This window comes from Carlito syrichta, unplaced genomic scaffold (genome assembly GCF_000164805.1).
Source record: "Carlito syrichta isolate Samal-C Ts95f unplaced genomic scaffold, Tarsius_syrichta-2.0.1 Scaffold304020, whole genome shotgun sequence".
Lineage (NCBI taxonomy): Eukaryota > Metazoa > Chordata > Mammalia > Primates > Tarsiidae > Carlito > Carlito syrichta.
This window is the reverse complement of record NW_007248116.1, coordinates 33338-47828: the sequence shown is the minus strand read 5'-3', so window position 1 is coordinate 47828 and position 14491 is coordinate 33338. Positions and strand designations below refer to the sequence as shown.

General features: G+C 35.0%; 1 protein-coding gene across 1 annotated transcript in view; it reads left to right on the top strand.

Annotated features, from left to right (window-relative positions):
• Nucleotides 1-14491, top strand: part of LOC103261819 (ADAMTS-like protein 3) — a gene marked incomplete at its 3' end in the record, with an annotated part of 105230 nt that overhangs the window by 65548 nt on the left and 25191 nt on the right. Inside the window, exons 5-6 of the mRNA XM_021713069.1 lie at nt 7336-7410; nt 13346-13503. Coding sequence (XP_021568744.1) covers nt 7336-7410; nt 13346-13503 — 233 coding nt within the window. The remainder of the gene's footprint in view (nt 1-7335; nt 7411-13345; nt 13504-14491) is intronic.

Genomic DNA, 14491 nt, shown 5'->3' with positions numbered 1-14491 from the left:
TCTGTCCCCTCTATCAGTGCTACTTAAAAGGTGGCTCACAATCCAACAGTGTCAGCATCACCTGGTCAGGCATATATTTAGGCTCCACCCTAAAGTGTTAGATTAGGATTTCTGTGGGCAGGGCAGGCATTTGTGTTTTAACATGTTTTCTAGGTGACTCATATTATGATAAAACTTTTGGGAGATACTGCCTTATAAAAAGTATCACAGAGACTTCTATAGATGTATCAACTTTACTGGAGGGCTCTTGAAAGGAAACGGAATTCCAGTTTGTATAATAGAGATTATTACTCTTCCCATAATCTAAGGACATTAAACTCCTGTAAGAATACCCCTCATTTCTGAAGCCTTACCCAACTGCCCTGCAGTGTGCCTTTCTCTCCAAGGGTAACATAGTAGGCAAATCTGACCAGCAGAACATTTTCCCCAATTTTGAGCCATTTTAGCTAAAATAAAATGCCTTTGATCTGCAGAGTTTCGGTAAAATATGCCATTGTCAGTGGGATGACAGTTGGAATACACACGCACACGCGCACACACACACACACACACACACACACACACACACACACACACACACACGACAAATGCTTCCCAAAGATACTACAGCCTAAATTTACAAAGAATTTGCAAGAGTGTGCTAAGCATGATTGATCTGCTCAAATAGGTTTTCTTCCGTTCAGTAAAGCTTTCTAATTTACACCTATTTTCAAAACAATTTGTATTACATATGTAATATGCTGTTTATTATAAAACATCCAGAATATTCAGGCAAAAAAAGAAAATGATAGACACGTAATCAATCACACTACCAAGAAATTACACCTGTCATCATTAGTGTGTATCCTTCCTGAGTTGGGGTGAAGTGGTTGAGGATCTATAATACAGATTAATAGTTGGTATTATAAAATTAAAACATACTTTTTATAAAAATGTCAAAGAGCATGAAGGTTATAAAGTAGAAAATAAAAGTCATCTCTATCATCCTCAAACTTCTAGCCACTTCCACTCTTTAGAGGTATAAATTGTATTAATAGTTGCTTGTATTACAGATATTTGCTATATGTATGTGTGAGAGTGAGTGAGTGTGTGTGAGTGTGTGTGTGTGTGTGTGTGTGTGTGTGTGTGTGTGTGTGTGTATCCACACAGTATAATGTAAACCTTCCATAGACACATATACACTTTGGGGAATATATACAAAATTGATCATTAGATATAACTTTTTTATGATTTGCTCTTATTCACTAGTTTTTTGCCTGTAAGTTTTCATAAGTTGGCTCTATATTTTTAAATGGTGTCATAGAAGGAAATTCTATGATTTCTTTAACCAGATCCTTCTCAGTGAGCATTTAGATTTCTCTCTCAGTTTTGTAACATCTTTGCACATGTGTGCAAGCATACCTTTATTTATATGCTTTTTGTTTTCAGAGATACTGCTGGTTTCTTCTTTATCTTTTCATAATCTTCTTGACATTTAAATTTTTTTTCTGCGAACTAGTTTTTCAAGTGCCAATTTTCCTAGTAATTTATGTTTGTTTTTTCTTATTGACTTGTAAGCACTGTATATTAAGGACATAGGATTTGCTTATAATTATAATTTCTCTGTTTTCAAATTTTTAGTTTGCTTATGGGTAATTTTTATTTAAAATGAATTAATATTTTCTGTTGATTTTCTCAAGACATCTTTATGTCTCTAGAGAGAGATTTAAATGTTCTTTTTGTAGGTCATGTCCATTTTTTAAGAGTTCTTTCCAATATATTTCATCTGTTTTCTTGCTGCTGCAAGTGGGTTTTCTTCCATTATATTTCTGAATGATTATTGTAGGTAAAACTGAAACCTCTGAAAAATTTTGAATATTAATTTTTCCTGTTTTCTAATGCTTAGACTATTTTTCTTGCCCAATTATTTTGGTTAATCTTCGTAAAAATTTTATATGGTGGTAACTGTTTACGATTTTCCCAGTTAATTAGCAATGTTTCAAATGCTTAAGCACCAAGCATCATGATACTAGTGTTTATAAATCATTACATCCATTTATTTTATTATGTATATGGAGTTTTAGGTCAGAATAACTATTGGATTTTACTAAATGCTAGAAACGTATTGGTTAATGTGATTTTTCTACTTTGGTCTATTAAGATGATACATTACTTCTGTAGATTTCCTAATTTTGAACATTTCTTGGGGGAAACTTCATGTACATATACTACACAATTATTCAAATTTACTATAAGAATCTCTTTTTAAATATTTTATTAAGGAGCTTGTCATCAAATAGATGTTAATGACATTGGAATGTGATTTTTCCCCAAAAAATTGTATTGTGAAGAATTTTCAAGCATGCATAGAAGTTGATAAAATGGCAAATTAACAACTGTACATCTTTTCACTTAGATTCAATAATTGTTAACATTTTGCTACATTTGTTCATTATCTATCTAATTTATCTATTACTCCATCTATCCAGCTAGCTGAGCCTAATGAAAGTAAGTTGCAGACATCACAGCACTTACCTCTAAATACTTTTGCATGACTATCCTGAAAAGAAGGATATTTTTTATTACACCATCTCACTAGTATGCCTAAACATGATTACAATTTATACATATTATCTAATATCTAATCCATATTCAAATTCCTTCTTTTATAATTGTTTTACCCCTTGAATCAGTCAGGATTCACTCATCTCATTTAGTTTTTCTCTCTTTAGTCTTTTTTATTTAGGCTATGTATTTTCAACTTTTTAAAGAGTTCATCCCAGTTGTCTGATAGCATGTCTCATATTCTGGATTTGTTGGATTGTATTTCATTTTATAAAATTTGTTGGCCTTTCTCATGTAATTCCTATAAACTGATCAGTAAGGTCTGAGACTTGATTAGAATTGGATTGAATATTTGTGGCAGGAGCACGTCAAAAGTGATACTGGGCTGGGCTTGGTGGTTCAGCCTGTAATCTCAGCACTTTGGGAGGCCAAGCTGAGTGGATTGCCTGAGCCCATGGGTTTGAGACAACTTGGCAACTTGGCATTCCTCGTCTCTACAATAAATAAAAAACTAGTCAGCCATGGTAGCGTGCACCTCTAGTTCTGGCTACTTGGAAGGCTGAGACAGAAGGATTGCCCGAGCGCAGTAGGTCAACACTGGGGTGGCCATGAGTGTGCCACTGCACTCCAGCCTGGGTGACAGAGTGAGACTCCAACTCAAAAAAAAGTGATACTGCATGCTTTATGTTGCATCACATCATGACATCATGGACTTCCTAATGTGATACAACATAAAGCATGCAGTATCACTTTTATTACCCCATTCTATTAGCCCACACAGTATCACTTCTATTACCCCATTATTAGTAATGCTGTGTGATCACTTGTCTACAGATGCGTGGTGAAGTAATCTATACTCTGTTGTATAGATTTGTTTCTCTGTAAACAGAAATCTCCAGGATGGCATCTTGACAAGGTGTAAATATTCTGTCTTGCAACAATCTTTCACACCATAGCTTTAGGATAAATTGATGACCCTTCCTTGAAATAGTACTTATGCTAAGAATTGTAAATGGTGATCTTCTAATTCGATCATTCATTCTACATTTTCTTGCAGACATTCTTCTGTTACAAAAAAAGAAAACAAAGGTTTCCTTTTAAAAACTTTCTCACCCTATAATTTTGTATATTAACACAATATATAATAACAAATTAAATACATGTATGTAATGTATAATATATAACATTAAAATGGAAAAATAGTTTGCTTAATGTCAGAGTTTTTCTTGAACTTTTTTGTATTATAATAACTTTTTTCTTCTTGAATTTTATGTAGTCCTGTAATTTACAAATAATGGTATTTTAAAATATTTTCTTTCCAGTATATATTTTTATAAGTTATTTATTTTCTAATTATATTGATGAGGAACTCCAGGACAGTGTGCAAAAATGATAATAATTCTTGATTTGTTCTGTCTGTGATGGGAATAATTCTAATGTTTCACCATTGTGTTTGTCCATGGCTTCTGATGTCTTTATCAAATTTAGGATATTTCCTTCTGTCTCTGGCTTTAATAAGAGTCTTAACAGATACCTTTTTATATTCATCAAAATGGTCATACTATGTAACTTCTTTGATCTGTTAATAGAACCCACTATATGAATAAATTTTCTAAAATCGAATCAGTCATTCAATTTTGGAACATATTTTTTCAGTCAAGTTGTATAATTCTTTTCATAGTTTTGGAATTGATTTGCTTTATTTTATTTAGTGCTTTCTATCCATAGTTATAATTAAAATTGGTTCATATTTATGTATTTTGCTTGGGTATCATAATTAGATTGGTTGTATATCTCTAATTGTCAACCTTTCAGTCTTCCTGTCATTTGGAACATACCCGTTTGCTTAAGATTTTGTAAAACTCATACAGCAAAACTTTTTAGGCCTGGTCCTTTATTTTCTTTCTTCTTCTTCTTTTTAAAAAAATGTTTTTAGGTTTTAACAATTTTTACATAAGTGACTCATCGGTACATTTTCATTATAGAAAAGTAAAAAAGTATAAACTTATGCTCTCTCACTCACTTTCCAACTCTTACTTCCCTCTCCAGAGGTAACCACTGTCAATGGTTGGTAAAAACTTTTCTGCACATTTAAAAGATTAAAGAATTAAAATCTGGCCAGGCACAGTGGCTTGAGCCTGTAATCCCAGCATGTTGGGAGGCCGAGGCAAGAGGATTGCCTGAACCCAGGAGTTCGAAACCAGCCTGGGCAACTTGGTGAGACCTCATCTCTACGATATATCAAAAAATTAGCCAGGTGTGGTAACACACACCTGTAGTTCCAGCTATTTGAAAGGCTGAGGTGGAAGGATCACCTGAGCTCAGCGGGTTGACGCTGGAGTGGCCGTGAGCATGCCACTGTACTCCAACCTGGGAGACAGACTCTGACTCAAATAAAAAAAAGAATTAAAATCCCATTCTATTATTTACTAATGGGCAATTACACAGTACTATGCATTTGCACGCATTATGTGTATACAATTTCATCTATACATTTGCCCACAATATAATAAAATGCATGTATGTATTGCCATAAATTACATATACATGAGAATATAATTTTTAAATACATATCTACAATGGAATTGTGTCATATGAATTTTTAAAGTTGTAAAATATAGTATATATAAAACATTAAATTCACCATTTTAGCTATTTTTAAGTACAAAGTTCAGTGGCACTGAGTACATTCACACTGTTTTACAACCATCCATCTCCAAAACACTTTTCATCTTGCAAAACAGAAACTTTGTACTCACCAAACAATAACTCTCCATTTTTCTGTCTCCCCAGACCTTGGTACCCACCATTCTACTTTCTGTTTCTATGAACTTGACTATTCTAATTACCTCATATAAGTAGAATCATACAGTATTTGTCATTTTATGACTGGCTTATTTCACTGTGCATAATATCTTCAAAGTTCATCCATATTTTAGAGTGTGTCAGAATTTTCTTTTTTTAAAGCCTGAATAATGTTCCATGATAAATTTATACCATTTGATATTTATCCATTCATCCATGGATAGACACTTGGATTGCTTTCACCTTTTGGCTATTGTTAAAAATGATCATGAGTATACTAGTATCTGCTTGTGTCCCTGCTTTCAATTATTTTGGTTATATACCTAGAAGTGGAATTGCTGGATCATACAGTAATTCTATGTTTAATACTTTAAGAAACTACCATGCTGTTTTCCATTGTGGTTATACTGTTTTACATGCCCACCAGCAGTTCATAAGCATTCCAGTTTCCCTACATCCTCACCAATACTTGTTATTTTCTGTTTATTTCATTATTGTTTGTAGTGGTCATCCTAATGGATGTGAAATGGCATCTCATTGCAATTTTGATTTATATTCCCCTAATAATTCCCGATATTGAGCATTTTTATGTGCTTATTGGTCATTTGTATATCCTCTTTGGAAAAATGTCTATTCAAATTCTTTTGTCCTTTTTTTAAAAAGTAGGGTTTTTTGTTGTTGAGTTGTAGGTGCTCTTTGTATATTACAGATAGTAATCTCTTATATGTGATTTGCATATGTCTTTTCCCATTCTGTGTTTTTTGTCACTCTGTTGATTATGTCCTTTGATGCATAAAAATTTAATTTTAATGTAGCCCAATTTATGTTTTTATTTGTTTTTTGTGCTTTTAGTCATTTTTTAGTCATGTACATATGTATGTATACATATATGTATATATAATCTTTCCACACTAGGTCATATGGCTTCTTATCATTACTTTTATCAGTTGCAGAGTATTCTTTAGTATGGATACATTTGTTTAATATTTAACCTGTTCCATATGATGGACATTTAGGCAGAGTTTTTTGTTTCCTGTTACATGTATAGATGTTAAAAACAAACACAAAATTCTAGAAAGGACACTCATCAGAGTGTTAGAAATGATGATCTGTGGGTAATAGAATTAGAAATAGTTTTATTTTGCCTTTTTATTTATCTGTATTTTCTAATTTTCAATAATAAACACGTATTTTTATTTATTAACACTTATAAACTAGTCAGTAAATGTATCAACATACTTTGCTTCACCAATTTCGCTCTGGAGAGTTTATCCAAAAAAATGTTCTCCACAAGTTAAACTAAAAACAAAATCTTCTCAAAATAATTCATACCCTTGATAATGCTCTAGTATCATTTAGAAACTGACAATGTTCAGGTAGAGATTAATGGGATAAAATTTCATATATGAACTTAGATTATTGTGTGGGCATAAAGATAGAATTATCAGAATAGTACCAGCATGAATAACATCCACGAGGACCAGAATTTCCACTAGGTAGTTATCCAAGCCAAGGATCATGAAACTTTTACATGAAGGGTCAGATAGTACAGTAAATATTTTAGACTTCGTGAACCATACAGTCTCCATTACTCTTGAACACTGCCTTTTACCTGTAGAGCAAAAACAGCCTTAAAGGAATGGGTGTGGCCAGATTTGGCATGAGAGCCACCGAGAGCAAACCCCTATCAAAGCACAAGGAGGAAGTCTGGGGAAATAAGGCATTGAGAAATAAAGCTGGTGCATTTATCTTCAGTATTTCTTTAATTTATTTAAGAATGTAGTTAAATAAAATTATGTGAATAATATGAGTCCACCTTACACATAATTTAAAAAAAAATATTTTCCAAAGATTTCTTGACTATAATATGAAAATGAAATATAGTTAGGAACACTTTGCAAATACTCTCAGTTCTGATTGACTTGCTCATTTTCATGGGCCTTTAGTGCACAAGTTTTACTACATTTGTCTTCTGGTCTTTCCTAGGAGAAGAAAATGTCATTGCTGTTCCTTTGGGAAGTCGAAGTGTGAGAATTACTATAAAAGGACCTGCCCACCTCTGTAAGTAGAATTTAATCTTAACATTGGTTTTATTTCCTCATAGCTTATTTATCAAAAAAAAAAAAAAAAGTCCAACAAACTATAAACCTTTCTCTGGGCCAGGTATGGTGACTCAAGCCTGTAATTCCAGCACTTTGGGAGGTCAAGGTGAGAGGATTGCCTGAGCCCAGGCATTCGAGAACAGCCCGGGCAACTTGGCAAGACCTTGTCTCTACAATAAATCAAAAAATTAGCTGGGCGTGGTGGCACACACCTGTAGTTCCAGCTACTAGGAAGGCTGATGCAGAAGGATCACCTGAGTCTGCTAGGTTGAAGCTGCAGTGGCCGTGAGCATGCCTCTGCACTCCAGCCTGGCCAACAGAGTGAGATTCCAACGTAAAGAAAAAAAAAAGAATTTCTCTGGGCCAAAAGCATCTCACATTTTTGGTAGCTTTTAAGTGTGTTTTTATGTGGGTGAATGTGTGCATATATGTTTGGATATTTTGGATCCAGAAATAATATTCAGCCCAGAAATGTCCTTTAAGAAAAGTTGATAATACAGTATTGAAATAAAAATGAGTAAGGTTACCATCAGATTGAAAATCTTGAGGAAAAAAAAAAATACCCTAGAGTACATTTTGATCCAAATTAGAAAAACAAGAGAATATCTTTGTGAGAGTGAAGCAAACAATTATGCAAAAGTTCTTATTTACCTTTAATATTATTATGTGAATTATGACTAAAAGATTAACTGATTTTCTTAAAAACAACAAAATTACTAAAATGTTTACAGCCATGTATCACTTCCTTTGGAGTCTCACTCTGTTATCTAGACTGGAGTGCAGTGGCATGGTCATGGCTCACTGCAGCCTTAACCCCCTGGGCTCAGGTGATCCTTCCACCTATGCCTTCTGAGTAGGAGTAGCTGCGACTACAGGTGTAGACCACCACACTGAGCTAATTTTTTTTTTTTTTTTTTTTTAGTAGAGACTAGGTCTCGCTATGTTGCCCAGGCTGTCTCATACTTGTGGCCAGAAGTGATCCTCCTGCTTTGGTCTCCCAAAGTGTTGGGATTACAGACGTGAGCCACTTCACCCAGCCCCAAGGTTTTCTTTGTAATACAGCATCAAAAACATGTTTAAAACTTCCCTTTTAAATGGCTTCAAAGCCCATAGCTCTAGATAAGAGTAAATCTTCATTCTTATAAATACAAACTTGATTTGGGGAAACAGGTAAAAATCGTTAGATCCAGATTTTGTGAACCTTTTGAGTAAACACATTGTAAAATATCATTTTGGATTAAAAAATGTGAAGTGCTGAATATTCATCGCAGCATTATTCATAATAGCTACCAAGTGGAAACAACCCAAACTTTTCAATGAATAAATAAAATATGACATAGATGATATACTATTTGGCTATAAAAAGGGATGAAATACCTGATAATAGGATACAACATGGATGATCTTTGAAAACATTATTCTCAGTGAAAGAAACCAGTCATCAAAGGCCACATCTTACACTATTCCGTTTATATGTAATGTCCAGAATGGGCAAATCTATAGAGATGGAACATAGATTGGAAATTGCCTGGCTAATGGGTATGGGGTTTCTTTTGAAGGTGACAGAAATGTTCTAAGCTTAGGTCATGGTGATGGCTTCAAACTATTAAATTACACATTTTAAAATAAGGGCAAAGTCTATGATATGTGAATTATTTACCAAAAAGATGTTTTTCAAAAAAATGCAGTGAATGGGCCTGATATTCTCATGATATTAAAAGCAGTTCTCCAAAATTCAGCTCCAAAAATAATTGCAGCTGATTTTAAGCTACAAAAACAGAATAAGTAAACAGTAAACAGAATAAGTAAACAGTAAACAGAATAAGTAGAAGTTAATACTTTGAGACAAAAATTCACTTACATGCATATATGTTCTGGCATATTCAGCATAGCTTTATATTCAGGACTGGTACTCTTCTAAAAGCAGGGCTCAAAAAATGTTCCCATTTCTCCAAAAGTGACAAATCTGTTGCTTGAGCTATTTCCCCTTCTGAACAATCTCACAATTGGTACTGGAATTATTTCTGGAAGTTATCCTTCTTTGCTGATGATTAGAACTGGCTTCATTTACACATTTCTGACTATGTAACTATAGAGGTTTTATTTTCTTAATTTATACAACTGTTTTCTTATATTTTTATTTGTAAAATAAACGGTATTTCTAAAATGAAGCTTATTTTGCAGTAATAAATCATTCTTTTTGCATCCATATTAACTATAACCCTCTAAAGGCTGCATTATCATAAACTGAAAACGCCTAGTAACAATGTCAGTATTTTTGCTGTGGAATGAAACTTAATTATAGAATGTACATCTGACATGCTGCCTATAGGTGTTTGTTTAGATCCTGATTTTCCAGTGCTATCCCAAGCCTGGCCTCAGCATTATAGGAAGCACACAGCCCCAAATTTTCCAGTAGTGCATATTTTCATAAATGAAAGCAATAAGAGGATCCCTGCAAAAGAGATTTTATTGTAGCAAAACTTTAGTATTAAATGTTTGACTAGCAATAAACTTGAGACGCCAAGAGGCCATAAACTGAAAACCTCCAATTCAATTGGAAGAATATTTTTCCCTTTAAGTCCTGTCTGATGACCATATATAGAGCTATATAACTATAAATATGGATACTATACATAATGACCCAATCAAAGGAAAATGATACTGAATGAAATTAACATATACTACAAAAATACAGCTCTACTATATGCATAAGTTTGATGTATTTACAATTAACTGTGCTAAATACTCATTTACCTAAACTAAAAGAACCTGGGTGGCCTTTAGAATTTAGGGAGATCTCTTGGGAATGGTTACCATGACCCTGCCTCTTTTGAAAGACGAGGGGACTGACACTTCTCAGTGCAAATCCTTCAACTAGAAGTAATTAGAGGCATTCGTCATCCTTCTAGGCATCATTCCTTTTGAAAACAATTAGTATGGATTAAAATACTTAAAGGCATCATTAGAGACATGAAACGATTTGGGGATGCAAGAAGGTCTTGATTTCTGATTCTATTTTTCATCCTTTTTGAGTCTATCTGTCATTTCTTCTTCCTCTCCTCCACTCAATATCAGTCCTGGAGAGGAGAAAAACATGTGAGCAGAGGCAACAGGAAAGAAGGCTCCTGCTCTTTTCCTTTAATAGTGGTGGGGGTGTTTATAGGCTTCCTGGGGTCTCCTGAGTACTAATCCCCTTGCTGCAGAAACCACAGAGGGGTCAGTGAAAACTCTGAGAACTGAAGGACTTGTGCATGCAGCTCTGCCTAGCCATGACTAACACATTGCCACAACACAGTCTGCAGTAAATACATGGAGGTGATAGAGATTAATAAAAACTTAATAAAGGCATCCATAAGTCAATAGATCATTTGAATTGTTGATTGAAAAACCACAAACTCCTTTTCTGTCATTTATTTCAAGAGGCACAGGCACTAAAGAGAAGCAAGTTTGCCATCAATAAAAATAACAACTTTTGAAGAACTACACTAGCCTCCATCTCACTGTGGATTCGGCACAATGGCTTTGTTAATCTGAATCATCAGGATTGTTTGCATTCATAAGCTCCACCTTCATCAAATCACTTCGCCAGTCTTTATTCACCCACCTTTGACTCTGCTAGCTCATTTACACAATTGAGGTCAAAATGCCTGCTTTCTACCTCCTAGATATGCAGCCAGTGTTTGTGCTCTAGAGAACTGGAAACCTTTTAAAATAATTGAAGTAAAGATATTTTACAATAAGCATACAGTTCAGTGGGGAAGAAGAGTAGTTTGGATAATTTACATGAACCTGAAAATTGTTTTTGCTATTTTCAATCTCCTTGCCATTGAAAATTTTAGACACTGTTGAAATAGTGTGATAGATTGTGTTAAAAAACAAAACACCAAAATCAAGTTAACAGAAACACTGGACTTTACTTTAGGGCATGAATTTCATAGCAACTGGTCTTCCCTTCCTCCCAGATGTCCTTCCCAGATTCTTACACCCCCTGCCCCAAGTCTGTATCCTGATGAAACTTGGAAAGCTGTGATTCAGAAGGTTAGCACAATGGTAAAGCAATTACTACCTCAACACAGCCGTGGAATCCATCGCTCACTTCTTGAATTTAATCAAGTCATTTCAGGCTAAATCTTAGTCTAGAAATTTGGTGTTTCACATGCCTTCTATAAGGATGAATTATGGCCAACTTTATTTTGTGTTTTGATAGTGTCTTGATGCTTGTTGTATTTTCTGATTTACTTTAGAGACTGGATTCATCCAGTATAGGGCTCACTTACTATCTCCAGTTCCCCATTTAATTTTTACTGACAACTCACTTTATAACACTCAGTTTTATATCTTCATTGGAACTAGGAAATGAATTTAATCTCACACTTTCCAAAAATCTACTGCGGTCATGGAGATCAGGGCCAAAGTGGTTGGGGTTTTGTGTGCCTGAAAGTAGCCAGCATTATTCTTCGACCACTAATGACTCCTCCAGATCAAGGAGCTCATGTCCAGCCTTTGAATTTTCCCAGAAAAGTTCCCAGCCTGCCTGTCAGGGATAATCAGGGATGTCTCCTAATGCCTGTTATGCAGTCTGTCCAGGGCGCTTGAATTCCTGCAGCTGCTTCGGTGGCAGAGAGAAAGTCCAGCAAATGAAAATAACCAAAGCCCACAGCATATGGATTGAAGCTTCCTAATACCTGATCATTTTGTCACATTTTATCAGCCTTCCATTTTTAAATTTTGAAACTCAGTGTATTTTTGGTTCTGTTATGTCCTTTGAGATTGTTAAGAACTGGTACAATACCACTGAATCAAAGGTAGGTTTCAGAGTAGAGTTGGACATGGGAGATTGTCTGCTCTGACTCCTTTTAGAAATGAGGCAATGAAAACCCAATGCAGCAAGTTAGAGAAAGCTGGGACCAGAAACACAGGTGCTCACAGCTGTGTGTGTGTGTGTGTGTGTGTGTGTGTGTGTGTGTGTGTGTGTGTGTGTGTATGTGTGTGTGTGTGTGTGTGCGCGCACGCGTGTGTGTGTGTATGTGTGTGTGTGTATTTTCAATTGCCTCTCTCAACCTCAGACCAGGTCTGCTAAGTATGATGACACTAACAAAATAAAAGAAAGAAAAGAGGAGGAGAAGAAAGAAAGAAATTCAAATGAAATAAGCATACTATTTTGTTCAAATTGTGGGCAAACATTTTTTTTCTACAGGAGGTCTTAAAAGTACTTCATATAAAAGCAAGTTCAAATAAGGGGGTAGTATGCCTGAAGGAGATCTTCGTGGCAATGGAATGGTTCTGTAGTTTTATTGTTGTGGTGTGGGATCAAATGGCATCAAACTATACACACACATTGTACCAATGTGTTTCCTGGTTTTGATATTGTACTGGTTTCATGATATGTGACCTTTGAACAGACTGAATGATGGTCACCTAAGTCCTCTCTGTACTATTTTTGCAACTTCTTGTGAATCAATAATTACTTAAAAATAAAAAATTTTGTTTGCAAAAAGCAAGTTTGAGATTTGCTGTGACTTTTGTCTAAATAAAAGACTAGGCTTAAGATCTTCTGAACAGGTAATAAAGTGAGTAAATATAGCTTTACCTTGAGTATTAGCTACATTGTGAAAAAAAATAAAGAAAATTTTTCTCTTTTTACCTTATAGTAGAAATGACTCCAAAGTATTGAGTAGGTCTATTTGGGCATACCACACTTGTTAGCTCATTTTTATGAGCAACCAAAAATCTGACATATCTATTCCACCAGTATGAATCAGTGTTGATAAACTGAATGGGTGTTTTGATATTGTGTTGATATTATATAATAGTTTTGTACTTAGTAAAATGTCTTCTAAAATAAGATGTCTTTAAGATAATTGACTTGAATTTTATTTTTTTAATTGTAGTTATTGAATCAAAAACACTTCAAGGAAGCAAAGGAGAACACAGCTTTAATAGCCCTGGAGTATTTGTTGTAGAAAACACAACAGTTGAATTTCAGAGGGGCTCAGAGAGGCAAACCTTTAAGATCCCAGGACCTCTGATGGCTGACTTCATCTTCAAGGTAGGATGACCCACTTCACAAACATCTTACATCTGATGCTCAGAACATTTTGATATTAAAAGCATTGTTTGCTTAGCAGGAGGTCATCAGCGATTGTTTTTTGTTGGTTTGTGTTTTTTGTTTTTTGAGTTGAGGTCTCTGTTGTCCAGGCTGGAGTGCAGTGGCATCATCACGGCTCACCATAGCCTCAACCTCTTGGACTCAGGCAGTTCTTCTGCCTCAGTTCCTGAGTAGCTGAGAGTGCAAGTGTGTGCCACCACACCCTGCCTATTTTTTATTTTTTGTAGAGATGGGGTCTGCTATGTTGCCCATGCTGGTCTCTAACTCTTGGGCTCAAGCAATTTTCTCCTTATCCTCCCAAAGTGCTGGGATCACAAGCATGAGCCACTGTGCTTGGCCAGTGATTGTTTTTATACAGAGCATGTATCATTCATATTTCTGTCTTGGCAACCCATTCCTAAAAATTGTCCATCACTTTCCAGTTTCTGTTCCTAAACTCTGATAGCTAAGAAACAAACTTCACTTTTATAGGGGAAATATTCATTTTTCTGTTTATAATCTCTCATTGCTGTGTGCAGTTTTGTTTTGTTTTGTTTTTTAAGAGACAGGGTCTGCTATGTCACCCAGGCTGGAGTGCAGTGACTGTTCACAGTCGCCATCGTGGTGTGCTACAACCTTCAACTCCTGGGCTCAAGTGATCCTCCTACCTTAGCCTCCTGGTTATCTGTGTTCAGTTTTGAGTTTGGTGAAAATGGCCAGTGGTTAAATGCACCATATCTTAAACTTGTATCATGGCATAGCATGTCTTCTCCTTTCGAAGAACCAGCTTTTTGTTTCATTGATTTTTTAATATTATCTTTTTGTCTATTATGTTCCAGATTTGGGCTTTTAGTTTGGTGATCTGGATTCTTCTGCTGAAATTAGGGTTTTTGTGGTCTTGCTTTTCCAGCTTCCTTAGGTGGCTTATTAGGCTGTTAATTTGTGTTCT